The sequence below is a fragment of the Morchella importuna genome (genome assembly GCF_003444635.1).
Source record: "Morchella importuna strain M04M26 chromosome Unknown Morimp01GS001, whole genome shotgun sequence".
Lineage (NCBI taxonomy): Eukaryota > Fungi > Ascomycota > Pezizomycetes > Pezizales > Morchellaceae > Morchella > Morchella importuna.
The window spans coordinates 1,447,807-1,474,318 of record NW_025763398.1 but is presented as its reverse complement, the minus strand read 5'-3'; the positions used below and the strand labels follow the sequence as shown (position 1 = coordinate 1,474,318).

General features: G+C 48.8%; 7 protein-coding genes across 7 annotated transcripts; 4 read left to right on the top strand and 3 right to left on the bottom strand.

The window, feature by feature from the left end:
* Positions 1–2,782: 2,782 nt before the first annotated feature.
* LAJ45_00348 (uncharacterized protein) lies at positions 2,783–6,633 on the top strand (the record flags this gene model as incomplete). Its single annotated transcript, XM_046109949.1, has 10 exons — positions 2,783–2,895; positions 3,047–3,076; positions 3,245–3,348; positions 3,414–3,488; positions 3,683–4,329; positions 5,087–5,182; positions 5,239–5,367; positions 5,438–5,555; positions 5,645–6,436; positions 6,566–6,633. The coding sequence occupies 10 exons, from the start codon at positions 2,783–2,785 to the stop codon at positions 6,631–6,633; spliced, it is 2,172 nt and encodes a 723-aa protein (XP_045976642.1).
* A 601-nt stretch (positions 6,634–7,234) lies between these two features.
* On the bottom strand, positions 7,235–9,031 carry LAJ45_00347 (uncharacterized protein; the record flags this gene model as incomplete). Its single annotated transcript, XM_046109948.1, has 7 exons — positions 7,235–7,622; positions 7,696–8,010; positions 8,115–8,315; positions 8,415–8,513; positions 8,586–8,672; positions 8,794–8,841; positions 8,955–9,031. 7 exons carry the CDS (start codon positions 9,029–9,031, stop codon positions 7,235–7,237), a joined length of 1,215 nt encoding a protein of 404 aa, XP_045976641.1.
* Positions 9,032–9,485: 454 nt separating this feature from the next.
* LAJ45_00346 (uncharacterized protein) lies at positions 9,486–11,098 on the top strand (the record flags this gene model as incomplete). Its single annotated transcript, XM_046109947.1, has 2 exons — positions 9,486–9,770; positions 9,821–11,098. 2 exons carry the CDS (start codon positions 9,486–9,488, stop codon positions 11,096–11,098), a joined length of 1,563 nt encoding a protein of 520 aa, XP_045976640.1.
* A 6,391-nt stretch (positions 11,099–17,489) lies between these two features.
* Positions 17,490–18,183, bottom strand: LAJ45_00345 (uncharacterized protein; the record flags this gene model as incomplete). Its single annotated transcript, XM_046109946.1, has 3 exons — positions 17,490–17,492; positions 17,567–17,601; positions 17,721–18,183. The coding sequence occupies 3 exons, from the start codon at positions 18,181–18,183 to the stop codon at positions 17,490–17,492; spliced, it is 501 nt and encodes a 166-aa protein (XP_045976639.1).
* Positions 18,184–18,580: 397 nt separating this feature from the next.
* LAJ45_00344 (uncharacterized protein) lies at positions 18,581–19,966 on the bottom strand (the record flags this gene model as incomplete). Its single annotated transcript, XM_046109945.1, has 6 exons — positions 18,581–18,587; positions 18,639–18,671; positions 18,856–18,951; positions 19,010–19,687; positions 19,751–19,767; positions 19,964–19,966. 6 exons carry the CDS (start codon positions 19,964–19,966, stop codon positions 18,581–18,583), a joined length of 834 nt encoding a protein of 277 aa, XP_045976638.1.
* A 782-nt stretch (positions 19,967–20,748) lies between these two features.
* On the top strand, positions 20,749–21,478 carry LAJ45_00343 (uncharacterized protein; the record flags this gene model as incomplete). Its single annotated transcript, XM_046109944.1, has 5 exons — positions 20,749–20,781; positions 20,850–20,949; positions 21,010–21,030; positions 21,097–21,405; positions 21,474–21,478. The coding sequence occupies 5 exons, from the start codon at positions 20,749–20,751 to the stop codon at positions 21,476–21,478; spliced, it is 468 nt and encodes a 155-aa protein (XP_045976637.1).
* A 139-nt stretch (positions 21,479–21,617) lies between these two features.
* Positions 21,618–24,338, top strand: LAJ45_00342 (uncharacterized protein; the record flags this gene model as incomplete). Its single annotated transcript, XM_046109943.1, has 7 exons — positions 21,618–21,643; positions 21,711–21,825; positions 21,876–21,960; positions 22,017–22,096; positions 22,155–24,086; positions 24,147–24,218; positions 24,285–24,338. 7 exons carry the CDS (start codon positions 21,618–21,620, stop codon positions 24,336–24,338), a joined length of 2,364 nt encoding a protein of 787 aa, XP_045976636.1.
* Positions 24,339–26,512: the final 2,174 nt, after the last annotated feature.

The window sequence follows — 26,512 nt, the reverse complement described above, 5'->3', positions numbered from 1 at the left end:
CCCCCCCCCATAACTTCCCGGGATAAGGGCCAACTCCTGCCTGTTTCCCACTTCTTTTTTTTTCCTTGCCCACCACACCCCTGGCCTCTCTTTTTGGATGTGGGTTGTGCGGAACGGGAAACCATGCGGGAACCAGTCCGAGCCCGGCACTTTTTTTTACGCAGGCTAGTGAATTTTTTTTTTATATTTTTTTTATTTTTATTTTCTATTTTATCATACCCGAAGTGCGCGCAGCTTAAAGCTTAGGTTACGCTACTTAGGTCCAGTTAGGTAGAGAGTTCCTCGAGTCCATCCTAGCTAGAGAGCAGTGATCAAGCCTCACCATGTAGGGAAAAAAACAGACGATGTGCCTGCCTAGGGCGCCCATGGCTAAAACCTGGCCAATAAATAGCCTCACCTGCAACGCGGATTAACCACGGCGTCGACCCCCATCGCCGGGTCCGTATCACACCTCTTTTTTTCTCCTGGCATGGGCATGCCATGGGGGGCAGGCAGGGTCGGTAATAGTTAAACCGTAGGGATGCATGCGGTAGGGATGGGAAAAGCGATTTTTGATTTTACCGTTTCAACCTCCTACAATTTTTCTCTGCTGCTCCCTCATCCTTTCCCCAAAAAAACTTTTTTGGCACCACCACCACCCACCCCCAACATAGCCGTCGTGGAACCTCACCAGGGGAGGATCTTATATAATGTACCCCTCATGCTGTGTGTCGCGCGATTTAAAGAGCTCGCGCGCGTGCGTGCGTTCGATGCTCGATATATTGCTGCGAGTGGTATATGCAAACCTGGATTGATCTGGGAAGCGGAGAGGGAGGGTGGCCCCCGGGGGGGGGGGGGGGTGGAGGGGAATGTTATTTTTATATTTCCCGTGTTCTGCGCATATTATGTAGGGAGAGTACATGATGGGGAAGAGATACTTACGCTGCCGGTCGGTTATCAGAGAGAGAAAGAGTGGGGTGGTTTTTTCCGACTGCCCCGAGGAGGATTTGATTGTACCGGTCTCTTTTGTCCCTTTCTTGAATGGCTTGAATGGCGCTGGTCATGATATCATTACTCCACTTACTCGCCGGCCTCACATCCCTACAGCTCTACTACTAGTCTATATACATAGAAATAAGAAAAGAGCGCGCGCGCCGGTAGCTGTCAAATAGTCGGTTCGGTCAATAAAACAAAACAAATCTCCATCCGCGTGCCTACCTATTCCCTTCTCCTTCCTCGAGCTCCTCATAACCAACGCAAACCAACCCAACCCAACCGCGAAAGCCTTTTCTTTCCAATTTGCAAAATACCTACCGCCGTTCCACCTCACTCCACTACACCTCCACCAACCTCCACATATGTCCCTCCCCCAATCCCAATTGCAATATTCACACGTGCAATTCCACCCCGTACCAGTGCAATCCCCACCGCCAATCCCACTCCAAATCCCAAATACAAATACAAATAGCCCACAGACCCTATCCTTTTAGGTAATCAAAGCCCCCCACAACCACCATCATCATACCGGTTTTTTCCAGAAACGTGAGTCCGGATCCTCGGGATTGGGATTTTAGAGAGGAGGAGGTCCGGGCTACTACTAGCTAGCTAGGGCTAGGCCTAAATATAACCCGAATACGGCGCTTTGAACCTTTTTTCCCTCCTCTTTCATTACTTCTGTTGGTGGTGGTCACTGGTGACGACTCTAATCACGGGGAGAAGAGGGGAGAAACAAAATGGAAGATGGGAGGATGATGATGGGAGGAGGTTATGAGAGGTTCAAGTAAAAAAAATTTAATTGCGGGTGCAGTGCGTTAATATTAGAAGCCTTGCAAAGATGTGCGCCAATTGCAGCTCCGGACTCGAGAAGCTATCCTGGCTAGCTACATGTGAGTATCAATGTCATAGGCGGGAGTTTAAACACCCCGGCCATGGCAGCCAGCCAGCCAGATCAAACGAACGAACTTCACCGTACCTACTGGCATACCACTGACCACTGACCGCGTGTATGTGTACCGGGCCTCGAGCTCCCGAACGATCCAATCCTTAATTGCACAGCATATCTACTAGCTACCCGATCCCACTCACTCCCTTACTCGATCCCACTTACTCACACACTCCCCTCGCTCCTGGCCCAACCATAACCATAACCATAACCATAATAACCATAAACCATAAACCACAACCCCTAACCGCAGTCTGTGTGCTCCCCCTCCGGGCTGCACATCCGGATCGGGGAATACCAATTTTGCCAATTTTTATTCTGCCCGTTTTACAAAGCTTCGAGAGCACAGAAAAAAACAGAAACATTGCATCTCACCTCTCACCTCTCTTCGCCCTCACCGCCCGGTCCTCTGCGGAGATTTCCAACCGCCTGTGCTGACTTGACTCGGGAGGTTGCGGGAGATCGGGAAGGGAGGGAAAGGGAAGGGAGCGTGATTGGTGAGCGATGTTTTATGTTGTTTCTGCGCATTGTATTGTATTGTGTGTAGCTTAGCTGTGCCGAAGCTCCCCTCCGTCCTCCCTCATGCTACCTACATGCAGCTAGCTTTGCTACGGTAGGCGGCAGGGAGGTGTGATCTGAGGGATGGCATGATTAGACCCGGGTCCGGGGGGGGAGACATCACACACTATCACTCGACCGCACGCGCGCGGTCGGATGATATTTCGTGATTGCATCCGAATGTTTGCGTTTGCATGCGTTTTGTTTACACAATTGTAGTATAGATACATGTATAAAGAAGGCTGCAGTTCCCCAGGTTATGCAGTCTGTCTGCCCGGCCTCGCTAATCGTGCTTTCTGCCCTATGCATGCGTATGCAACCGCACTGCCTAACTGCTGCTGCGAGGAGAATGCTGCGCATGCTCGTGATCGTGATTATATTGCTCTACTCTTCTCTGGTATTCTATCGCCATTAAAGTACATACATACCCGTACATGCCATACCTGCCCACACACATTACCTAGAGTACACCTCCGCCTACATGCCTCCGCCTACACTCTAAAGCCCAACCCCAAGAGGTCCGGGACGGACATATCTGAATACTAATCCGTTACCATGGCAATCCAGATCAGGCCACGTGTCGCACCCAATCCAGGGGTTTTTTCTTCGGGAGTGACTGCTTTCTGGAGCGTTCTCTCTTGTTCGGGGAGCATCATGGGAATGACATCATGGCGAAGTGTGTGCCCAAGGTAAGGGTTTCTTGGCGGGGGGTTTGTGAAGTGTCTGATGCGGGTATAAGAGAGCATTGCCCCCGGCTTGCATAAGTAAGAGAAAGGGGTTACTTGCTTGTGTTGTAACTGCTACTTACCTGCTCTATACACATACAATACTGATATTTACTTGTCTACGGGGTGTTTATTGCTCTGCTGGTAACTTCCGTCCCCTGTGCCTAAAGAGGAACTAGAGTACATATCTTATCTTATCGGTGGATCAGATCAGATCAATCAGTGGTCCGCCAGCCAACCTCAACTGACCTCACCACCGGCTAATCCCGTTTGGAACTTCCAAGGTGTCCCCTCGTGCAATTGCTCTCCCTTCTCTCCCTTCTCTCCCTTCTCTCCCTTCTCTCCCTTCTCTCCCTTCTCTCCAACATCCCCTCCTCCTCCTCCTCCAACAACAACAACTACCATAACTACAAACCGTCAGCATAAACTAAAACCAAATCCCACAATGCCTGACGTCAATAAGCTCGACACCCCCCAGCCACGACGCTGGCCCCCTCCCACACCTCCCGCCCCACAACCCCCTCCCCCCGCACCTCAAACACAAACCTCCACGTCCGCCGCCCCTCCTCCTCCCTCTCCCTCTCCTCGGCCACCTCGCGCCGCACCCCGCCCGACCCCACGCTCCCGCAGCGCCTCCCGCGCCACCACTCCCCGCAGGAGGCCGCGGCCTTCACCGAGCTGCACCAGGAGCTCGAGACCGAGCAGGAGGCCCAGGTCAACCGCCTGCTCAACCTTATCCGGCTGCAGCACCTGCAGTCCGACGACGGCATGTCGACGGCCGCCACCATCGACTCTGCGTCCACCACCGCGCCAGCCAGTCGCCGCGGGTCCGGGAGGCTCTCGAGGGAGAATAGCGCCAGGAGGCCGAGTGGGTCGGGGGTTGTGGCGGCGAGCTTTATTGGGGATGAGGGTGCGGCCGGGGGCGGGAATGTGCCGTGGTTGGGGAGTGCGCACTCGGATATGGCGTTTTATGTGGCGGAGGCGCAGATGCTCGCGAGGGAGAATGAGATGCTGAAGAGGAGGATTAGGGAGCTGGAGAAGCAGGTTGCGGAGTTGGGGGCGAAGGCTAGTGGTGGTGGAGAGGGGGTTGGGTTGGGAGTGGGAGTGGCGGTCGGGGAGGGGAGGGTGCGGTAGTGGAGCAGCTGCCGGAGGATTTTGTGCATGCGTTGTAGATGGGGGGTGGATGGGTGGTGTGTGGAGGAGGAGATATCATTTTAATGGTAATGGGGTGAAGATGATAAAAATTGTGGAAATGGCGTTTCGGGCTTAGAGGTTATCTCTGTTATTCTTCTTTATCCTTTCGCTTCTTGTTTCTGTTATGCTTGTGTTTTCCTTTGACTTGACCTGACTTGACTGGTGCTGCTGTGGTGTATATCTTGTAGTGTTGTAGCTAGAGCTAAGTGCAGTACAATCATAATCTTTACATTTGCTATAAACTCGGTAGCTGCCTGTTCCTCTGTTAGCAATTGACTCTTCCTTGAGATGTTAGCTGGTGAACTCTGTCAATGCTTTATCTGACTTCCCAATCCTACTCTCTCCAACTCTCTCCCACAACCTTACTCTCACACTCTCTCTAACTCACTCTCTCCAATATATTCTCTCATAGATACTCTCTCCCTTCCTTCCTCCTTCTCTCCCCTTATGCACGCACCCCTGCCCCTGTCCCTGTCGCAGCCATTAATTGCCGCACGTCATATAACATCTATCGATAAGCGCCCCACTCCACACTCTTCACCATTCTCCACACCTCACCAACTTACCCACCTACCTGCATATCTCCACATTTCGCACCCCCACCACCAATAAAGCAGGTGCCCCACGTCTTGGCTACTATAAAACCCGCCCCCCCGCCCCCTTCCACCACCCCCCCCACCACCATCAGCGCACTCACAATGCACCGCATCCTCCGCACCACCCCCCGCCGCCTGCGTCAACCCTCTCCGGCTCCGGATCCGGCCAAAACGACTACACACACTGCGTACCCTCCCTCCCCCCCTCCTCCTTATATCCCGGGCTAACACTCGACCGGCATAGGTAATTGGCGGCGGTGTCGTCGGCCTCGCTGTCGCGCGCCAGCTGGCGGTGCGGCATCCGGGGACGAGTACGGTGCTGCTGGAGAGGCATGAGATGGTTGGGACTGAGACTTCGTCGAGGAACTCGGAGGTGTGTTTGTCTCTCTATTTGCCTAGGGGAGGTGGAGGTGGAGGTGGGGAGCTGAAAGAGAGAGAAATAGGTTATCCATGCGGGGCTGTACTATCCGGCGGGCTCGCTCAAGACGGAGCTGTGCGTGCGGGGCGCAGAGATGCTCTACGAGCTGTGTGAGAAGGCGCGGATTCCGTTCCAGAGGACGGGTAGGTGGCCCTGACACATATACCGATGGCCCCCCCTTCGCCGCCGCCGCCGGGGGGCCTCCAAGCCCCAGCTCTAACAGCCCCCACAGGCAAGCTCATCCTCGCACAAACCGAGCCCGAGCTCGAAACCCTCAACGCCCTCTACACCCACGCCCTCGACCACTCCATCCCGCTCCGCTTCCTCTCCGCACGCGAGGTCCGCGCCCGCGAACCCTCCGTCACCGCGCGCCACGGCGCCCTCGAGTCCCCGCGCACCGGCATCGTCGACTCGCACGCACTCATGCAGCACCTGCACGGCGCCTTCGAAGACGGCGGCGGCGACGTCGCCTTGCTCTCCCCGGTCACAGGCGCCACGCCACTCGCCAATGGCGGTGGCTACCGCATCGAGGTCCCCGGCGGGTCCGTCACCGCCGACGTGGTCGTCAACGCGGCGGGGCTGGGCGCCGTGGATATCGCAAACATGGTGCTGCCGCCGGAGCGGCACATGACGGCGTATTACTGCAAGGGTACGTATTTCGCGTACACTGGGCGGGCGCTGGGGGTGCGGACGCTGCTGTACCCCGCGCCTGTGAAGGGACATGGGGGGTTGGGGACGCATTTGACGCTGGATATTAGTGGGCGGGTGAGGTTTGGGCCGGATGTGGAGTGGGTTGGGGGCGCGGAGGATCTGGTGCCGGGGGTGGGGAGGGTGCGGGAGGCGGTGGCGGAGATTCGGAGGTATTTGCCGGGCGTGAGGGAGGAGGAGCTGGTGCCGGATTATTGTGGGGTGAGGCCGAAGATTGTGGGGCCGGAGGGGGGCGGGGTGGGGGGCGTGGACTTTGTGATTAGGGAGGAGGAGGGGAGGGAGGGGTGGGTGAATTTGTTGGGGATTGAGAGTCCTGGTGAGTGGTTCTTTATCCTGGGGGAATGGGGGTGAAGGGGGTGAAGGGGGAGAAGGGGAGAAGGGGAGAAGGGGAGAAGGGGAGAAGGGGAGAGAGGTGGACTGACTGACTGACTGGTGTGTGTTGTAGGGTTGACGAGCTCGTTGGCGATTGCGGAGAGGGTGGAGAGGTTGCTGTATGGATCAGGGCATGTCTAGGTAGGTCGATTTTCTTTAATTCTGGAGATTTGTAGATATACGGTTATGTATAGACCTTTTCTTTATTGCAGTAGGTACTTATGCACCTGGGAGCTTCACACCCACCCCGTAGATGTAGACACAACAATACGTGTTGGTGCAGGCTCATACTCATACATGTAGAGGACGAAACGTGGCGGGGGTCATGTCATCAAGTGAAGCCTAAGTCTTGTTGCCTAACACCGAAACTTGGAGTCGAGTGATATCCCATGAAGATAAAGGTGTGAAGATAAAGCACGCACGTTGGACTGAGGCATAGATAAAAGGCGATAGTCAATGAGCTATAAAACATACACGCCATGCATGGTGACTGCATGTGTGTAGTGATGTGGTGGGGGATGTTGGGTGCACAACGCACGGTTTCTGCGCGTGCATCTCGAGATATCACTCGTTGCCCCATGTACAAGCCCGGGTATATGATGCAGTCACCGGCCGCGTGCAGCGCGGAAAGAGAAAAAAAAAGAACCACACGCACAAGCCAAAGCCACAGCCACAGCAGAAAGCGGGGGGGAAGAAAAAAAGGGCGATAAAAACTCGTAAGGTATTTTGTTCAAAAAACTAACTAGACCTGTGGCGTCTCCTTGACACACCTCCTCAGCATGCCACAGAAGCTCTCAAACAGCACATGATCCGTTCCCCTCGTCCACCGCACCACAACCTCGCCGCCCATAACCTCGATTCGAAAGCCCATCTTCACCTCGCCGCCCTCGACATCCACGTCCATCTCCCCGCGAGCCTTCCGCCGCCGTGCCTTCCGGCTCCACACATCGCCCCTTGCCTCCCCGCGGCCCACCACCCGATCCCCCTCCCCCTCCCCTCCCCCTCTCCCTCCTTCCTCCCCTCGACCACTTCCCACTCCACCCCCAACCCCTCCACTTCCCACTCCAACCCCAACCCCTCCACAACCCCCACCACCACCCGCACACTCTCCTCCCCTCCTCCAACCGCCGCTACCGTCGGCCACGCCCCCTTCACCCCCACATCCCTCGGTCTCATCCCCCCCAACACCACGCAACCCCCCACCGCCTCGTCGCCCCCTGCCGGAACTCCGTCACCGCATAGTTCCCCGTCCGCGCTTTCACCATCTCCACCAGCGGCGCCAGCGACGCAAGCTTCCCAACCATACTACTATACCACGTCGCCCCCCCTCCTCCGCCGTGGACCCACGACTCCTCGATGATCCGCGCCACAAACCCCACCTCCCCGCCGCCAGAATACACCATCTCCCCCGCAGACCCCGTGCACGCCGACGACGGCGGCAGCGCCTTTGCGGCCGCCGAAGCGGCGTGTTCGGCGGCGGAGGCGTAGAATGGGGGGTTGCACATGGTGAAGTCGAGTCTTTGTCATCACATATCTGTCAGTATATTACTAACACCCATCTAGCCAGCCAGCCAGCTAGCTAGCCAGCTAGCTCGAGAGAGAGAGAGAGAAGGGGAGGTTACGTCTCGATCCCAGGCGGAAACAGCGGCCCGTCGGCCGTACTATCCAGCACCGTGATGCGGCCACCGACTTTATCGGCATTACGGTCAACGTTGGCGCGCGCGGCGCGGAGAGAGGCCGCGTCGATGTCGGTGCCGTACATGTGCCATTTGGGGCGCGAAGCGCAGGCGAGGAGCGGGTATATGCAGCTTGCTCCTGTACCACTGTGCCGCAGCTTACCGTCAGCGTTTTGTCGGAGGAGAGATGGGGCGGGGGGGAGAGAAGAGGGAGGGGAGCGGGGAGCGGGGAGCGGGGAGAAATACATATCGAGCCCGACGACCTTCCGACTGGGGTCGTAGTCGTCAGTGGGGCCGCCGCTGGTCGAGTCTATGAGGTCCTGCATCCAGAGGACGTAGTTGAGCCTGCCTCTCCATATTCAGCGCTGAAAGCCAATATGCAGCTACGGCCGCCGGGAAGGGGGGGTCTTGACATACCTATTCGGCACCGTCGGACACAGACGGTCCTCCGGAAGCTCCACAGTGAGGCCAAAGTGGCGCTTGAGCAAGCATTTCGTGAGTTCCCTGGTAAGAGACACAAACCACTTATTCTCAGTCTCTCTCTCTCTCTCTCTTTTACTTACAAAAAAAAAAAAAAACTCATAAAATGACGGGTATGGGTTTATATATATATAATACTACCCACCGTACAGCATCCGGATCCTTAAAGTTGATTGATTTGTTTTTTACAAGGCTGCATGTAGCTTAGGCCCGGTGTGGGAGGAGTGGGGGGAAGGTGATTAGTTACATGTATGTAAATATTAATCGTACCAATCACAAATAGTAGAATAGAGCAGCAAGGCCTACTGTTTAGCAAGAGACGGATAGCCCTGTGCGAGCTGGGCAAAGTCGGTGTACTCTGCGTACGGGCTGCGGGGATGCATTGCGGGGCCGTGGAGTAAGTATTTCTGCAGCAGAGTATAGGTAGTGGAGAGCTCTACTCTAGTAGAGTGGTAAATAGTAGATAAATAGTAGACTCTGGTAGTAGTAGTAGTGGTCGTGGTGGTGGTGGTAGTAGTGGTAGTAGTGGTAGTAGTAGTAGTAGTAGTAGTAGTAGTAGTAACCAGTGCCAGTAGACAGCACTTGGGCAGAACCCGGACGAGATATTTATGACGTTGCTTGCTCTTGCCAAGTGGGGCAGGATCAACCCTCAATCACGGTCTGTGAATCATTACCCGCGTGCATACAAATCTAGTGGCACCGGCCTGCGCGGCTCAAAATACCTTATTTAATTTACACACTCTAAAATTTCAATTCTTGAACAATTGCAATTGCCACACTCTCTTGCTCTACCCGCCCATTCATCTACGGATTGAACTCGGTACATACTACATACACATGAGCCTGCCACTAAAACTAATACAAAGAAGAGGACTAGGCGGGACTCTGCCACTATCCCGCGGCCGCCATTGCCGAAACCTACAAACCTCCACCTCCTCAGCCTCGAACCGAGGGGATCGTCCCTTTCGCCTCGCCGTGATCGGTGCAGGCCCCGCAGGATTCTACACAGCTTACCGGGTTCTCAGCAAGCTCTACAATGCCAAAGTCGACATGTACGAGTCTCTCCCAGTGCCATACGGGCTTGTGCGATTCGGCGTAGCTCCCGACCATCCAGAAGTCAAGGTTTGAGTGAGACCATCTGCCCCTACCATATATCATTGACACCCCCATAGAACTGTCAAGACAAATTTAACGAAGTCGCTCAAGATCCGCGCTTCACCTATATCGGTAACCTCCCCATCGGGACTTCGTGGCCGCATCCACCACACCGTTCACTCCCGCTCACCACGCTGGCCCCACACTATGACGCCCTCCTCCTTTCATATGGCGCCAGCAAGGACCGTGAGCTTGGTATCCCCGGTGAAAACTCGCTCTCGGGTGTCTTCTCGGCGCGCGCGTTCGTTGGCTGGTACAACGGCCTGCCAGAGTACCGGTCGTTGAACCCCCGGCTAGACTCCTTCGGCGACGAAGCCGTCATCATAGGGCAAGGGAATGTTGCGCTAGACGTAGCCCGTATTCTCGTCATGGGCCTTGAGGAGCTACGCAAGACGGACATCACTGAGTATGCGCTCGAGGCGCTGAGTAGAAGCCGAGTGCGGCGTGTACGGGTCGTGGGACGACGTGGGCCACTCCAGGCGTCGTTCACGGTGAAGGAGCTGCGGGAGTTACTCTTACTACCCGGTGTTGGATTCCCGCCTGTGAACTCAGAGTTGCTCCCAACGGACACGGCAGGGCTCCAAAGGGCACCGAAGCGCATGTTACAGGTGCTGCAGAAAGGTCCGCGTACCCCACTCGAGGCTGCTTCTAAGTCGTGGGAGCTGGGCTTTCTGCGCTCTCCAAAGGCGTTTCTATCATCGGTAGCGGACCCAACAAGGCTAGGAGAGGTTCTGTTTGATAAGATGCAGCTCGAAGAGCCTTTTAGTCCCACGAGCCGGGTGACACAGACGGGCGAAACAGAGACAATACAGACAGGGCTCGCATTCCGCAGTATCGGGTATCTGAGTGAGCCGATACCGGGTTTCGAAGACCTAGACATCCCATTCAATGGTGCACGTGGACTTGTGCCGAACGAAGACGGCCGTGTGGTGCACCCGCTGGATCCAGCGACGGGAGAACCTGGGGTCCCAGTTCCAGGCGTTTACACCAGCGGATGGGTGAAGCGCGGACCGACGGGCGTTATTGCTACCACCATGTATGATGCTTTCGACACGGGTGATGTTATGGTGAGTGATTGGGTTACGGGCGAAAAGGAATTCCTGCAATTCGGCGGGCTCGAGAAGAGGGCTGGCTGGGATGTAGTGAAGGGTGAGGTTGGGAGACTGGGGCTCAGACCGGTTAATTGGGAACAGTGGTGTAAGATCGATGAAGCGGAGAAGGAGAGGGGTAGGAAGATGGGAAAGGAGAGAGAGAAGTTTGCGAGTGAGGAAGAGATGTTGAGTGTGTTGAACTAATCAGTTTTAACTTCTTCTGTTTCTATTTCCTCCTTTTCCCCTCGTCTTTTCTATAGATTGTTAACTCATCTTCATCTCGTGTATATAATGGCTGTGGTTTTAGAATCAAAGGGAATGACACTAATGGGAAATGCGTGCAAAGAGACTGTAGAGTGTTTGGAGGATGTAAAATTATTCACAGAGGAGAGAAAGAGGGTAGTAATCGAGGGTCGAGGAACAAGGCTAGGGAGTGACAGGAGGAGGAGTTTGGTTGTTGACCAGCAGGCACGAGGACCCAGCCAGCTGTCTACATGACGTGTCTAGTCACTGTCATTTAGGAAGCCACATACACACCCATAAACTAAGTCCTGAGGACTTTTGGTAGCAACGACCTCACAAAACGTCTCAGGACTTAATTAACGTGGGAGTAGGTATCCAACTTTATGGTCGAGTGATAACTCATGAAGCATATATTAACATTGGTGTGAACACATGTTGTGATGTGCTTAGCCAGTGCAATATATCTACTACCCCAAAATATAGCCCACTTAGTCCGCTGGCTGGGTGTGCCATTTAGTTGGACGTGATATTCAAAACAAATCCATAGGAGTCTTTGGCCGTTGTGAAAAGGGTGGCTACGGCCGGTATTGATTCTGTAACTAATTGGCCGCATTGTAATGATTTAATCATGGTGAATTCTGTAATTAATATGCTGTTTGGATACCATGGGGTTGTAGGATGATAAGAATATAACATAATATCCTATAATTTACCATCTAGCAGTAGATTTGAAAGCATTGCAGCATGTTCAAGGAACCAAGAGATTAGGGTGACGGGTTAGTATTTTACGCTGGGTATTATGGTTTCATTATTGCATTTTATGATATCGGCGCCATATTTGAGGTCTGCCAAGATCAACTTTGTTGGTCGCCAACATACATGTACTCCCAAGAAACAATATGTGTTACAACAAAACGCGCTCTTACTCTAACATTAATTAACCATAAAGATCAAATTCTCGACGCTGGTGTGCACACAAATGCTCTGATGGATAGTGGAGTGATATGTTTTTACCGGTCTGGCCTATGCTCACTAGCTGAGGAAGCGGTCGTATTGGAATATTGAGATTGCAGGAAATAAGGTCGTGAGGTGGCAGAAAGTTGATTGCTGATTAGACACGGATATACGTACGTACGAGATTCTCCAGCTCTTACTCACGGAGAGTGTGTATACAACTACATATCATAACACCTTGGGGAGAGGTTGTAAGATACCGCTATCTCATCCTTTCGGGCTCATCAAGCTGCGTGCAGATCCAAGAGCGAAAGTTTGAGTGCATAAAATATTAAGTTTTGTCGACACGTCCCGGGACTGGGGCTAGATCCCCGGAATATGGGGCGAGAGGGGGCTGGGTCTAGGCGGGTGCTGGGATATCTCGAGCCTTCCTCTCTCGAGCCTTCCTCTCTCGTTCCGCGCGCTTCCACATGATTCTTTAATGACGGATATTGTTTCTAGCCTTCCCCCTGCCTCCCCACTCCCTCTTAACTTCTTTTCTCCTTCCAATTGAGAAGAGCTCCTCCACTTCTGGACCGCATCCTATCCAAATCACAGGTACATACACCCCCCCCGTTTCTTTTTCCACATATTTCCCTTTTCTTACTCCTTGACATTGGTCACGGTTTTTTTCTGCATGTTGCTACATAGTCTCGTGCCAATACCAGCTGGGAGCGAGCCTAGTGGCTACATATGTATATGTAGACAGGCCATTGACCAGCGATCGATCAGTCCCAAACACTATCCCTTACTTCTCGCTCAAGCGATATATCCAGAGTTGATGATACGCCAGTTACATGCAACTACTCTACCTCGTGGGAGGTTTTGGATGAAATAGGTTGCAATGTTGGAACTCTTCAGCCCCCCTTTCTGACAGCGAGGATTACGTTTGAATGATCCAACTACAGTGCTTACGGGAAGACACGCGTAGCTTGTTGAATTTTAGCTCACCCCGTCGTTTCGGTTTTCAATAGGCTTACGGACAACACTACGGGCCGAGAAGAAGTCCAAACCTCAAGTTATTTCAGCCGTACAAACGTGAGCGGAGCACTGCACGCGTATACATACCCAGTCCTATATGCAGAACTAAAATGTGTGAAGGTCCGCTCCAAAATCGACAGGGAGAGAGATCACGCAGCGCAGAATGGTCAAGACCTTAACACCTAGACCATTCTCACGAAGTGACACTCTAAACTTGGCCTATAAACATCCAAACCACTCATATGGATGGCGTCGAGGCGGAGATGCACCCCACCATCAACTCCAAATACTCGTGTGGATGACGTCGTTGCGGATGACTACATGATCTGGCTATGGGTTTGGATCCAGTAGGCTTTCAGAATCACTGACACCTCCAAACAGTGGCTAGGTTCGTTGGATTTAAAGTACAACATGTGGTCAAATCATGGAATATCACTCGAAAGGCGGCGGTTGGAGACGCCTTTATCGGAACTTGATTATTAGACCCAGCTTCTGGTATTGGCTCCGCCCCGTTATAACTCCCATATTATTTACCTTGCTATATATTGATTCTCTTTTTTTTTGCTCCACACCCATAGGCGGTCTTTCTTCCCGATAACATCCTGGGAACTATAGGCCATAGAGTATGGTTGTCTAGGTTTGATGAATAGATTATGAGAGGGCTTTTAGACTAAGTATATGAATTCACTTACACCAAGTACGGCGGTTAATAAATTCAACCAAAAGGAGATTACTATCATTTATGGATCAAGCTGATTGGTTTGTGTGTCCATAACTAGCAAATATTTTCCATTCGCCATTGATCCGGGCGTTGATCCGGGCGTTGATCCGGATTTGGTCATTGTCAACACTGAAAACAAATCCTTGGAAACAAATACGGGCCCAATAAATGCGCGAGTAGTTGCCCGGTTTAAACTGGCACCAGGGTGGTAAAATTATAGCGTCAATAATCTATTAAATGAATATCGCGATACTTTTGAATCTATATTCATTCATACATGATGAAAACTGGATGGTGCGGTAAGCTGCCAAGCCGTTTACTCCATGAACGACTGTATGTACAGGTGTCACTGACGTCTACATACCCAACATCGCAACTATGGCTTTACTTTGACGTTCCTTTTTACAACAATGCATTCGCGGGCACAACCATTACCATAGGCCCGCGCACATCGCCTTATCGGTTTCATAAGCATCATCGTCAACACATTTTAATGTTTCTCTTAGCGGCGAACCCCATATATCGTTCGTAAGAATCTACACTTGTGGTCTCTCTATATCAGTGCAAGGGCCATTACGAACACTTTTGCACCACATGTATCTAACTACTCTATATACAGCAAAGGCTAAATTTATGTAGGTACGTCGGAGCGCGGGAGTGGACCTATATATTTGATTGGTCTCTCATGCTCTAGGCAGCCGCGGAACCCTGCTCAAATATTCCTGCTTCTAGAGTACCCTTCTCGGTATTCCGCGGCATCCAGGCACGGTTTTCGTTGAATTCTCCACAGATATATCGACCCATCACCGCCTTATTTTACACCCAGGGAGGGGGGGGGGGGGGGCGAAGCTGAAAGCGTGGCAAGTTGGGTTGTCGTACCTGGAGGATAGACAAAACCATAAACCTAGACCCATAGCGGGATATATGAACTATTGGAGTTTCGGTATGAAGAAAAAATGGCGCCCCTCTTTGATAATTGCATTAAATGTGTCTTGTGATAGTACAAGAGTCCAACGAGGAAGCCCCAAGCCAATGAATTGTGCATGAATCAGAGGAACTTGACATGCACAGTCACTGGAGTACCAAAAGCCGTGAGCCGAGGGGTTGGGGACACTTGACACACACCACCCCTCATCATTTTCAAGCAAGACCTACCACGCACCGCAAGGGATGCCGATAGAGGGCGTAGCTTATCTGCCGATAGGCGACAGATGGTGCGCATGGAGATTAACGGCCCTCTAGTTCGCGACTTCTCGCGCCGTTTGGAGGCTCAAGATATATTGAGTCTTGCATTATTAGATTGTACTCGTCTATCAGGAAGGACCAATAGGGATAGCTTGAATGAGCGAATGGCGCTACCACTCCACACAAATAAATGTGATTTTCATTTTCTGGTTTACCCTGACTAACAATCGTAATTGCATCTATATGCAATACCCATGCACAATAGTCTTGGGCATTTTTGCGGTCTGTGAAGTGCTCTCATATGAGGCTGAGTGATAATTCATGATTCTTGCCCTCATGAACATTGATTATTAAGCAATAATAATAATCCAAACAACTCTAGCTACACGTGACTAATGTCTCAGGAACATGCAACATATATCGAAAACTATGAAAGTATAGGCATATGCATACTTTATATAACATTGAAATACAGAATGGTACCATGTATTGTTGGGAGGAATTTAGTCTTGGCTATCAGCTTTAAAAATTTGCCGCGCCCGGGCATTCATATGGCCACTAACGTTGGGATAAGGAATATTAAATCCTCAGAGATACTTTTCACCATCATAAAAATTTTCCGTCATAAAAAACAGTAGACACTTATTCATTGGTGCCTCAATGAGGCTGCATATCGATCATTGCCAGTGGTCATTGCAAATAGGGCTCACTAGAATGAGCATGGAAGCTAGAGATCGTGGAACTATATTGAACTTTTACATTTCACTTTGATAACACACAATCTTTCAACATTGTCTATCGTTTGCGGCCTTATGCCTGATACATATGTACTCGGCGGCTCCCTGAATCATTACGGATTTGTTAAAGGGCTTCGATTCCATGAGGGAGTAGAAGGTAACAGCTCACTGGTAGTGCAGGTTTCATTTGTAGATTTGTTCAGCTACATGTATCTGTGCTACTGGGCTGGCCGGCCCAAGTCTGCACGATGATGTCGTCTATATAGCTATGAGCACATCTTAAAAGCGGCATATATCACGGCAATTAATCACAGCATATAGTCACTGCATGTAGTAATATTCCCAAATAAACATATATTCCTAACTGTATGTCACGATGCCAACAGGCGTCTCTACTGCACGATCTAGAATCGAACACATGTACGTACAGAGATCTAGAGTAGAGACAAGCAACGTAGATAGTACCGTATACAATAGAGCTATATACTGAGCCGATCTCCGATAATGAGGAAAAATCGAGGTTGGCAACGCGAATCTCAATCATTGTCTCGAGTTCTGTGTCTCGGTCGAGTGGCCGGTCTTGATACTTGTCATTGTCCACCGTGAAATTATTGGGTCCCAGCGAAACCTTGAGATCAAGTGGAGCTTTACATCTACTGGCTACGTCTAGTTTTTTTTTTTTTTTTGGGGGGGGGGGCGCGCTCTCTTACCGCGCCAAGGGACAGGTTGATTCCTTTTGGTCCTCCTCCAAATTAGTAGTTACAGTCAATCGACAAGAAAATCATATATCTCCGTCTACTGACCGTGAGCGATGCCGTACACAGATATTATATCCATGCGGTGCAAACTGTGACACTCCCCCCTTTTTCTGGGGAAGTGGCAGGAGGTAGGTATGTAGGGAGTTTACCAGCGGGTAGATATACATGTGTGTCCAGGCAGGCAAAAAAAGTACCGGCAATGCACGTCCTGTCTCTGGAATTTTTTTAGCAGACGTTAACTCCTAGTACGCGTATCCATTGGTGGCAAGAAGCCTGCCTTGTTCGATGCTATTATCTGCCCCGAGTACGGTCGCGCAATGTTCGATTCTCCTCTTTGGGCTCCTTTTTTTTGTTTCTTTTTCTTTTGTGTGGGGGAATACTACAATACATTGTAGCGCCATGAAGGAGGCTCGGTCGATTGTTCCCGGATCCCACCCGCTGTTACATCTCACCAGTTTCGCGTTCCCACAAGGATCGCAGCTTAAGGAATACAGCCCCAGAATGTCGGCCGTTTAGTTAGAGTCAGTCATATCAGCGCATATGACGGAATAGATATAATGTGGACCAGGTTCTCTCATGAATATGTATGGCAGATGTTTCTCTTGCAGCAATAATGAGTATAAAGTATAGACAGGGACCCGGTGGCAGTTGCAAGTATCAAGTCGCAACCAAAGTGGATTTTGAAAGAACGCTTTGTGAGCTCGAGATTAAAGCATGCCACATTATGATTTCTCGTACGCAACGACGTAGCAACAATATGACAACTCATTCATTCAATTGCACCATCCCATTGACTCAAAGGTTCGTTCTAATTCTCAGCCCCGTTGGTTGGCTATTTGTTGTTTTCCGCATCTGTTCAAAATTCCCCGAAACCCTTAAGCCCAATGTTTCCAAGCACCCTCAATACCGCATACCGTCATCCCCCACTGGTTCAATTCCCGGACGATCTTCCACTACAGCCCATGCATAACCCTATATCACTAACAGACATCATTGACTCCATGATCAGCATCTTACTAGCACCCAATTTAGTCAGGATAGGAGCAAGACTTACGCACAAATGCCTTTTGTCTCGTGGCTTATGCCGTACTTTGTTCCTCGTTAGTCTCTACGATAACGAGCATCAGATAAAAGTGTCGCCTGAGTGTTCCCCTGATCGAGATAAGGCATATGGTCTTCCTCGATCTCTATTTCCTGTGCCGCCTCACCTTGATCCATCCAATTTTGGAACTGCAGCTGCAACTGGGACTGGGACTGGGACTCCGCTGCCACTTCCTGTTCGCGCAAAGCAAGCAATTGCTCCAGAATTTCCTCTATAATCTCACTTCTGCTTTTCCCAAGGCTCCATCGTGGGTCGTCGAACCTCTTTGTAAAGTCCGAGGAGCTTCTGCGAAAACATTCTGATATTAGAGGCCTCAACTCATCGGCCGTGAGGTTCTTAAAGTCGACAAAATCCCGGCCAGTGTGATTGGCTCCTGCAAGACGTCTTTCGAATTCTTCCCAAAAGATATCCTCACGGGATTTTGTGAAGCGTGAGTTTGGTCCTCCTACTCCGCTTCTTTCACAGTTTCTGCGCAGTTCTGCTTCTAGCCAAAGGGTTGGACACAATATCTTGTAGTTTGATTCAGCTGATTGGGTTCGTGTTTGACTGGTTTCCGGAAGGATTGACATGTTTGAATAGGATAAGGGGCGATAGAGGATAATTTTATGAATAAAAGGATATGCTCAACTTATAGTGGGGATTCGGAATGGAAGCTACACACTGTGAATTTGTAAGGAACCTTTGAGATATATATGCAGATTTCAGTATGGGTAGCAGTATGGCTACAAACTTTAACCTCATTGTATTTTGCCACAAAACTGCGGGAGACAGATTCAGAAAGGTTCTTTCTGGTCAATGAGGAAAACAAGCTCACAAATAGGATTAATTAACTAATCAAGCAGAACCCCTGCGTTTTCCTTTACACAAACCATATCGTAACGATTTCCTATGAATGATGAATGACATGGGAGTTATGAGGATTCCCTCCAACCATACTTCTACTATAGAACTACCGATGGTTGAACTTCATTCGCTAGTTAAGGTCAACAGGCGTGCTTTATGTAGGGGCTGCAACCATGCTTACCGGTTAGATTTTATCCTCAGTTTTATATTCGTCCTTATCGATCAGAATAAAGTCACCTGGCCCATCACTCTCCGTAAAGTTTACTGGCACAGAGGTGGATTGCTTCAGATTATTTTTCACCGTAGAAGGGGGTACCGCTTCCTTGGGATCTCCCTTCGAACAAGGGGCCTCGGTGGGTCTGGTTTCCATGGGTCCAGGAAGAGTATTGCCAATCGACTCGATAAGCTTTGCCTCGGAATCTTTGGTGACACCAACGGTTCCTGTCTTCTCAACCTCACCTTTCTTTTCTGGTCCCGCAGGTGGGAAGTAGATTCTTCAGGTACGTTAGAATGATACTAGACTGGAGACTCCTTCAAAATTATATTACTTACGAGATAAGCTCCGAGTAAGCATCTTCATCTTTTTTCTCAAAATTACAAAAGATGACGAGCTCTAGCTTTTGACCATCCTCAGATTCAAGAAAGCTCCTTACAGCCGAAATAGCCGTGCCCGCAGCCTCGTATGAAGGATAGCCATAGATTCCTGTTGATAAAGCGCAGAAAGCGACAGCAGTTAAGCCATTGCCAACAGCCAATTTCAGGGTCTCTGTATAGCAACTAGACAGCTTTGTTTCATGCTCATTCATTTCTTTTGCTAGCCAGTATATAGGCCCGACAGCATGAATGATTTTCTTGCAAGGTAACCTATAAGCTCTAGTTGCCTTTGCATAACCGGTCTTGCAGCCATTAAGACGGCGGCATTCCTCTGCGAGCTCTGGGCCAGCTGCAGAATGGATTGCTCCGCAAACGCCCCCTCCGGGAGTAAGATTTTCATTGGCAGCGTTGACAATTGCACCATTTGGGAGGTGGAGCTTGGTGATATCAGTTCGAATCAAGCCAATTTTAGCATTGAGGGTTGCAGAAGGGGCCGCTAGGGCTTTCTCATTGACCGAGATACGTTTGATGCGGTATAGGAGAGGAAGAGTGGGTATGTCGACTTGGTTTAACACAGGCGGCATCTTTGTAAACTCCGGAACCTCGTTGAGATATCCGTCTATTTTTTGTTTGAATCTGAACCAGTCCATTAGAAACAAGAATTTAGAGAGCTACCAAATCAAACACCTAAGGGCATACCTGTCGCGCCTCTCGATCTATCTTTAATAGTTTTTTAGTAGCGTGCGGTTAAGGTATGCTGAGAATGCTGAAATGTGTCCTCGTTCGGTGACTCTTGCTACATGTGAGCATGTATGGATCCTAGGGAGTAGGGACAGCCTTGTCAGTTAACGTGGGGCAGTTGTGATATGGTATGATACCCCCTCCTCTGTGTTCAAGGTACGAATGGTTAACCATAGTGGGCAGTAGTATTACTACATCAAGATTTCATTTGCTGCTAATGCCGCTCTGGGTATCACCAGCACCTCTCTAGATCTAGCCGTGAAGCGTTGTGGCCTGTATCAACCTCTTCCGGGAGTCCTAGTTTCCTGCTTGGGGCGATCGTCAGCGCTAAAAAGCAGTGAAAATTCCGACAGTTTAAGGGTCTGTTCGGTTGACACAAAAATCCATAGATTGGTTGCAATCTATGGATTGGGCTCGATAAAATAATCACCTCCGGAGGTGTTTTTTTTTATTCAATCCATGGATTGCAACCAATTCAACGTCAACCGAACGGAGCCTAAGGGATTGTGTCAGACTGGGAAACGGGACATTAGCAGAACATAGTGATTATTGCCGAGCCTTTTCGACCCAAAGTTTTTGGTCTGACACAATACGTATATACGTTACTGGTACATGTACTATGACATATGTGTGTATCTACATGTAGGTATTTACATGTACTACAAGAATAATCAAAAAGGACGGTAGATCACGTGCAAAGAATTATGCTCAGGTCTTCTTGTCAAAGGAACCTAAATTATCGATAAGGGAATTATTTGATATTTCATCTGAATATAGAAAGTGTCTAACTGTATTTAATACAATGGAAACAGATTAGTCATACTATCACGTTAGGCTGATCGCAGGTAGTTACTGATAAGCTGGGTATGTATGGCCGGGTAACGAAAGAGAGATAGAGTCACTTAGCTAGGCCCTGTCATACTTAGACAACGTACGCGTACTACTTTAAACGCGTGATGGCTACAATAAAGCCTATTGAGCAGAAGTCTGTATGTGGCCACATATCCAAATATTAGTGGGTAAAAATGCATCTACTAACCATGTTTAAACCTCTCAGGTTCATCATATACAGTCTGGCCAGGTCATTGGTGACGGATTGACTTCTGTGGTTAAGGAATTGGTAGAGAACAGCTTTGATGCTAGCGCAACCTCTATCGGTAGATTATAAAACTCGTGTAACTCAATTACAACAATCAATATATCTGACAAGTTATTAGAGATACGATTCAAGAATTATGGTCTCGATTCCGTCGAAGTTGTCGATAATGGTGTTGGCATCACCTCTGACAACTATGAGTCTATAGCTCTAAAACACTGGACATCTAAGCTTACGTCGTACGATGACCTCGATAGCGTAAAAACTTTTGGATTCCGTGGTGAAGCTCTTTCCTCGCTCTGTGCTCTTGCGGATCTTCAGATTACCACAGCAACTTCCGAAGAAGCCCCAAAAGGCACCCGTCTTGAATTCGAGACTTCTGGAAAACTGAAGTCCCGTTCAGTTGCAGCTGCGCAGCGCGGTACCACGGTACTGGTAGAAAATATATTCAAAACTTTACCCGTAAGGAGAAGTGAGCTAGAAAGGAATATCAAGAGAGAATATACCAAAGTACTAGGTATACTACAAGCATATGCGGGTATTTATGTAGGGGTGAAATTTTCGGTTTTTAATCAACCACCAAAGGGTAGAAAAACTCCAGTATTTGCTACAAAAGGCAATCCAACAACTCGAGAGAATATTGCGAATGTATTTGGCGCAAAAACTCTCACTGCATTGGTGGCGTTAGATCTACAATTTGAGATGACATGTACCCGCAAAGGTATCGGCATGACTCGAATAGGCGGCGGATCAGAGTAAGTCATACCACCATAGGTTGTTTCACTCGAATTATGGTTTCTCACATATTCTTGGAATTTTCAGAAGTAAAGGGGTTAAGATAGTTGGCCATATCTCGCGTCCTACCGTTGGAGAAGGCCGCCAAGCTCCTGACCGACAGATGTTCTTCGTCAATGGTAGACCCTGTGTTCTTCCTCAAGTAAGTCATAGAGTCACAAGTTATTGATAATGAAATGCTGACTTTTAAAGATATCAAAGGCCTTTAACGAAGTTTACAAGAACTTCAATGTTACGCAATCCCCATTTATATTTGCTGATATACATATGGATACAAGTATATACCCTCTGGCCGTTTCATCTTGGGCAAATACAGATTCTCATGTGAAATAGATGCATATGATGTGAATATTTCCCCTGATAAGCGGTCCATCTTGCTCCATGATCAAGCAAAACTATTGGAATCATTAAAGGTACTACAGCTGTTAAGAATCTATCAGATGGTACTAAAGCAAATATTTTCTTGATTAGGCCTCACTTATGGAAATGTTCACGAATCATGAACAAACCGTACCCCATACTCAAACTGGAATCAAAGCAAAATTACCAAATTACAAACAGAATACCCTCAACCTACCTGACCCGCCCCCCGGTTCAACGGATTCACCGTCATCAGAGGGTTCAAAGGCTGATGACCCGTCCATGACGCCGGAAAACCATGCCAATATCACCGGTCTTAAAGCCACGGAACCCCTAAATGAGCAGATGATTCCTCATTCTCAAATTAACGAAGCCCCTACCTCCCACAAAAAATGCCAACCACTGAAATATGCCATGGATCTGCCCCAAAAGCCTCGAGAATCTAACTCCACGCCACTAATGGTTCAAGAGCGCGAGGAAATTCCAGAAGGATCAAACTCGTTTAGTTTCACGACAACGGCAGATGAAATCTCAGATGAAGTCCTCATTGAAGAAGCCGAAGAGTATGAGGCACAACTCCCTAGCTTAATAACTGTCCCAAATATTCGTTCGCATTCTTATATACCTACTACAATGACAAGTCCCCTCTCAAAACTATCATGTTACGCCAGAGGATCGCGGGCAAACAAAACTACTATCACAATTGGCGACCGAGATTCTATCACAACCGGAAACAGTCCACCGAGCTCACCGAGTAAACGAAGAAAAATCATTGCACCTGAAACCGGAAGGTCAAAGGTTGTAAAGTTAGGAAGGTTAGGACAGCCAAAATTCTCTTCGGGCGTTTTGAGTCGATTTGCAGCGCCAAAGGCTCAGACGCAATCCAGAGAGGAGCGGCAGGGGGAGCCGGAGGAGGAAGCCGATGATTTTGAACCAGGATTACTTAAGGGTCACGAGGGTATTGACGGGGAAATGGAGATTCAAGGGCCGGACGAGATGGTTTTAGATGGGAATCAGTACATTGATAAGGATCCAGATGAGCTATCTATAGACGATAGCGAGCTAGGGGAAACCATAGTTGTTCCAGACCAGGTTGGTTCAAACCAACCATTTATCCCTAACGTAGAATTCAGCGCAATTGGTGGCGATGAAATCATGGACGGCGAGCGGGACTCGAGCGTAGAAAATGATGAAGAGATGGAACCCGCCGAGGATCCCGAGGACGACGATTTTATGGATCAATATGAATTCCTCAAACAATCATCAATACGTGCGCAGAAGCTTTTTGAGCAAGCAGAGGATTCAGTGGGTAAACCTACTTCGAAAAACCTAGAGAGAGCATTCGAGATCCTAGAAGGCTCGCCAGCGTATACTACAAGGAGGGTCCTTGGAAGATGTTCCACTTCAGTGGCCCAATTGAAAAAACAGTTGGGATCACCTGGAAAACTCTCCACAAGAACTACTGCTAACAACACCTCTTCATCTAATTCTACTTTAACGGAGGACGATTTTTCTGCCGAGGAACGTTTAAATTTGACGATTTCTAAGAAGGACTTCTTCGAAATGCAAATAAAAGGGCAGTTCAACAAAGGATTTATTTTGACAACCAGAAGAGACGATCTTTTCATCATTGACCAGCATGCGTCTGACGAAAAATACAATTTCGAAACATTGCAACAAGATACTGTGGTTCAAAACCAACGGCTTGTTGTTCCAAAAACACTAGAATTAATGGCGATGGACGAAGTTATTGTGACAGAACATCTGGACGTTTTCAAAAAGAATGGCTTTATTATCGAAGTGGATCCAGAAGCACCTACGGGAGCAAGGTGCAGAATAATTAGCTTACCCTTAAGCAAAGAGACTGTGTTCGGTATAAAAGACCTGGAGGAGCTTATACACCTAGTTCATGAAGACCAAGGTAATTCTTCAGTTCGATGTTCCAAGGTTCGGAGTATGTTTGCAATGCGAGCTTGCAAGAAGAGCACCAAAGTAGGCCGAGCGCTCACAATAAAGGGGATGCAGAAAATTGTCCGGCATATGGTATATAACTTTCTTCCGGGTGGTCTGGAGGGTTGAGGCTGATCGCGTATTTTTACCTAGGGTGAATTGGATAAACCTTGGAATTGCCCGCATGGGCGTCCGACTATGAGACATCTGATAGAGTTAGGCCAGGTAACATCTTGGAATGAGTATAGTTCTGAAAATGTGAACTCGAGAGGTTTACAGTGGGGAAGTCAGAATTGGGCAGATACCTGGCGTGAATTTAATATCGGAGAGTTCGAGCAGAAGTAGGAGTAAACCCAGGCGATAACGTATGAATGCGTTAAACTAAGGAAGGAAAATTATCAAAACTATAAACCACATACACATTGAGCCTCTTTACTTAACATCCATCATCACCGAGAGTGATGTCCATTACGAGCCTGGTGTCCTATGGAACTCTATATGATGTAGGCCGTACGTCATGCAAATGAGCATTCAATCATGGGCGATCACTCGCCAGCACGGGTCCACGTGACCAGGATCTTCTATGGGAATAGGAGATAGACTGAGATGGCTAAGTAAGACTACTCTTGATTCTTCTCATTCCGACTAGGATAGAGATTGCACCTCGAAATGGTATCCCGGTTTTGTTGGTCGTAGTACAGTATGCTGATTCTCTAAATTTAAAACCGACCAAGGATCATGATGTCATAGATTTTAAAATGAGACAATGTCTTCTCAATCTGCTTTGCGAATAGTACGCATCGAGCCCCTACGTACATATTCGAGTATGAGTTATCTTTGAGCTAGTATTACTTTTAAGATTCTATCAAGCGGCGGGTATCATGAACAAATAGTATTGATTAAGACTCAGTCAACAGGCGTATTCTAATCGAGCTAGGTGCATGGACTCAGTCGTGTCACTGGTAAGAAACCATACGGTTTGCCCAGTTTAGCTTAAAACCAATCAAGACGGTACTCGATCTCAATATTGGTAGCCGCCCTTAGGTTCTAAATATGTGAAATGAAACTTTGGGTTGACTCTATGGCTTATTCCTGCATGCATGGCAAAACAAAGAAAATTTGGTACGACCAAAAAACCGTGGTGTAATCGAACTGATAACGATTGAGCTGCATTCGATCCGAGATCGCCACAGTCCCCAATATGTACAATGCCTTCTTGCGTGCGAATTGGCCTGTCGGAGCCATCCTTAGATCTATAGAATGCTTGATGCTCATTCCCTTGGAATAGGGGGGTGTCCAAGCTATAAGTATTCACTTGATCTTAAGAGAGCCAATTACTACTAGTACTGGGTATGTTATTACTTTCATAGCTATCTAGCACCAAAGCCAAGACGCGCCAGCTCATAAACTCGGGGTCCAGGTTTAAATTGGTTACATGTGCATACGCCGCTAGAGAATACAATTGGCCATTAGAGAGTTTGCGACGCCGGGTTATTCTTTGGTCGGTGGAGTTAATTGCACTTGGACGTACTTATACGAAAGACATGTCGGCAATGGTAATACAAGCTTGCTTGGTTGATTGATCGTGATGCGCCCTTGATCCGAATAGCTATGATATCAGGTAAAATAAGCAAATACCCCCACATTATTAATGTTACTTGAGTACAAGCATTCATCGTGCAGGAAACACAAGCTACATGTACTTTAGTCCCTTGTTCAGCCGACTGGGCCTACGACTAAGACTTGATTGATCGGTTGATCATGGCAATAAGTTACGACTATTAAGACTAGCTGTAGAGTTAACCTCGATTATCTACGTGTTCGCCCAATCTAGAGAGCATACAGATCATATGCATTTTTTACGTACATTAATTAATACTATGATATATGGCAGCTCATTTTAACGTAATATATATCATAAACATCAATTGCAAGGGGATAAATACATGTATGATCGATATGAATACATGTACTCAGGGCGCTGGAAAGTGATGTACATAGTGTGGTCCATGAGCCGGCTCGAGCCGGCATATAAGCTCGAGCTGGCTCGGCTCGTGAGAGGCAGAGGCTCGCAAGGCTCGAGCTTTGGTGACAGGTTCATAAATTGGCTCGAGCCGGTGGTCAATGATGAAAAAAACAGGTTATTCTTACACTAAGTGTACTAAAATGGCAGATATAAGTTTCATTTCATGGAGTAATACCGTGAGAAAGGATTTATTATTTAACTCAGCATTCTAGTGGGCATAAATCTCCTACTGGCTTCCTTGATGGCTTCTAGAGCCTAGTTCAGAGCGAGTAAACTGAGCTTGAGATCAAGCTCGAGCCTGAGCTCGAGCCGAAAGTTCGAGCCGAAAGTTCGAGCCGGATCGGCTCATGAACCACACTAGATGTACATTTTGGCCTGACAATGCCCAAATACCCTCAAATATCTACATTTTGGCACAACACAACACACCCCTAAATTCAGAATTTGGGTACTAAACGTCTCTACTATATCTAAGAATACATTAGACAGTATT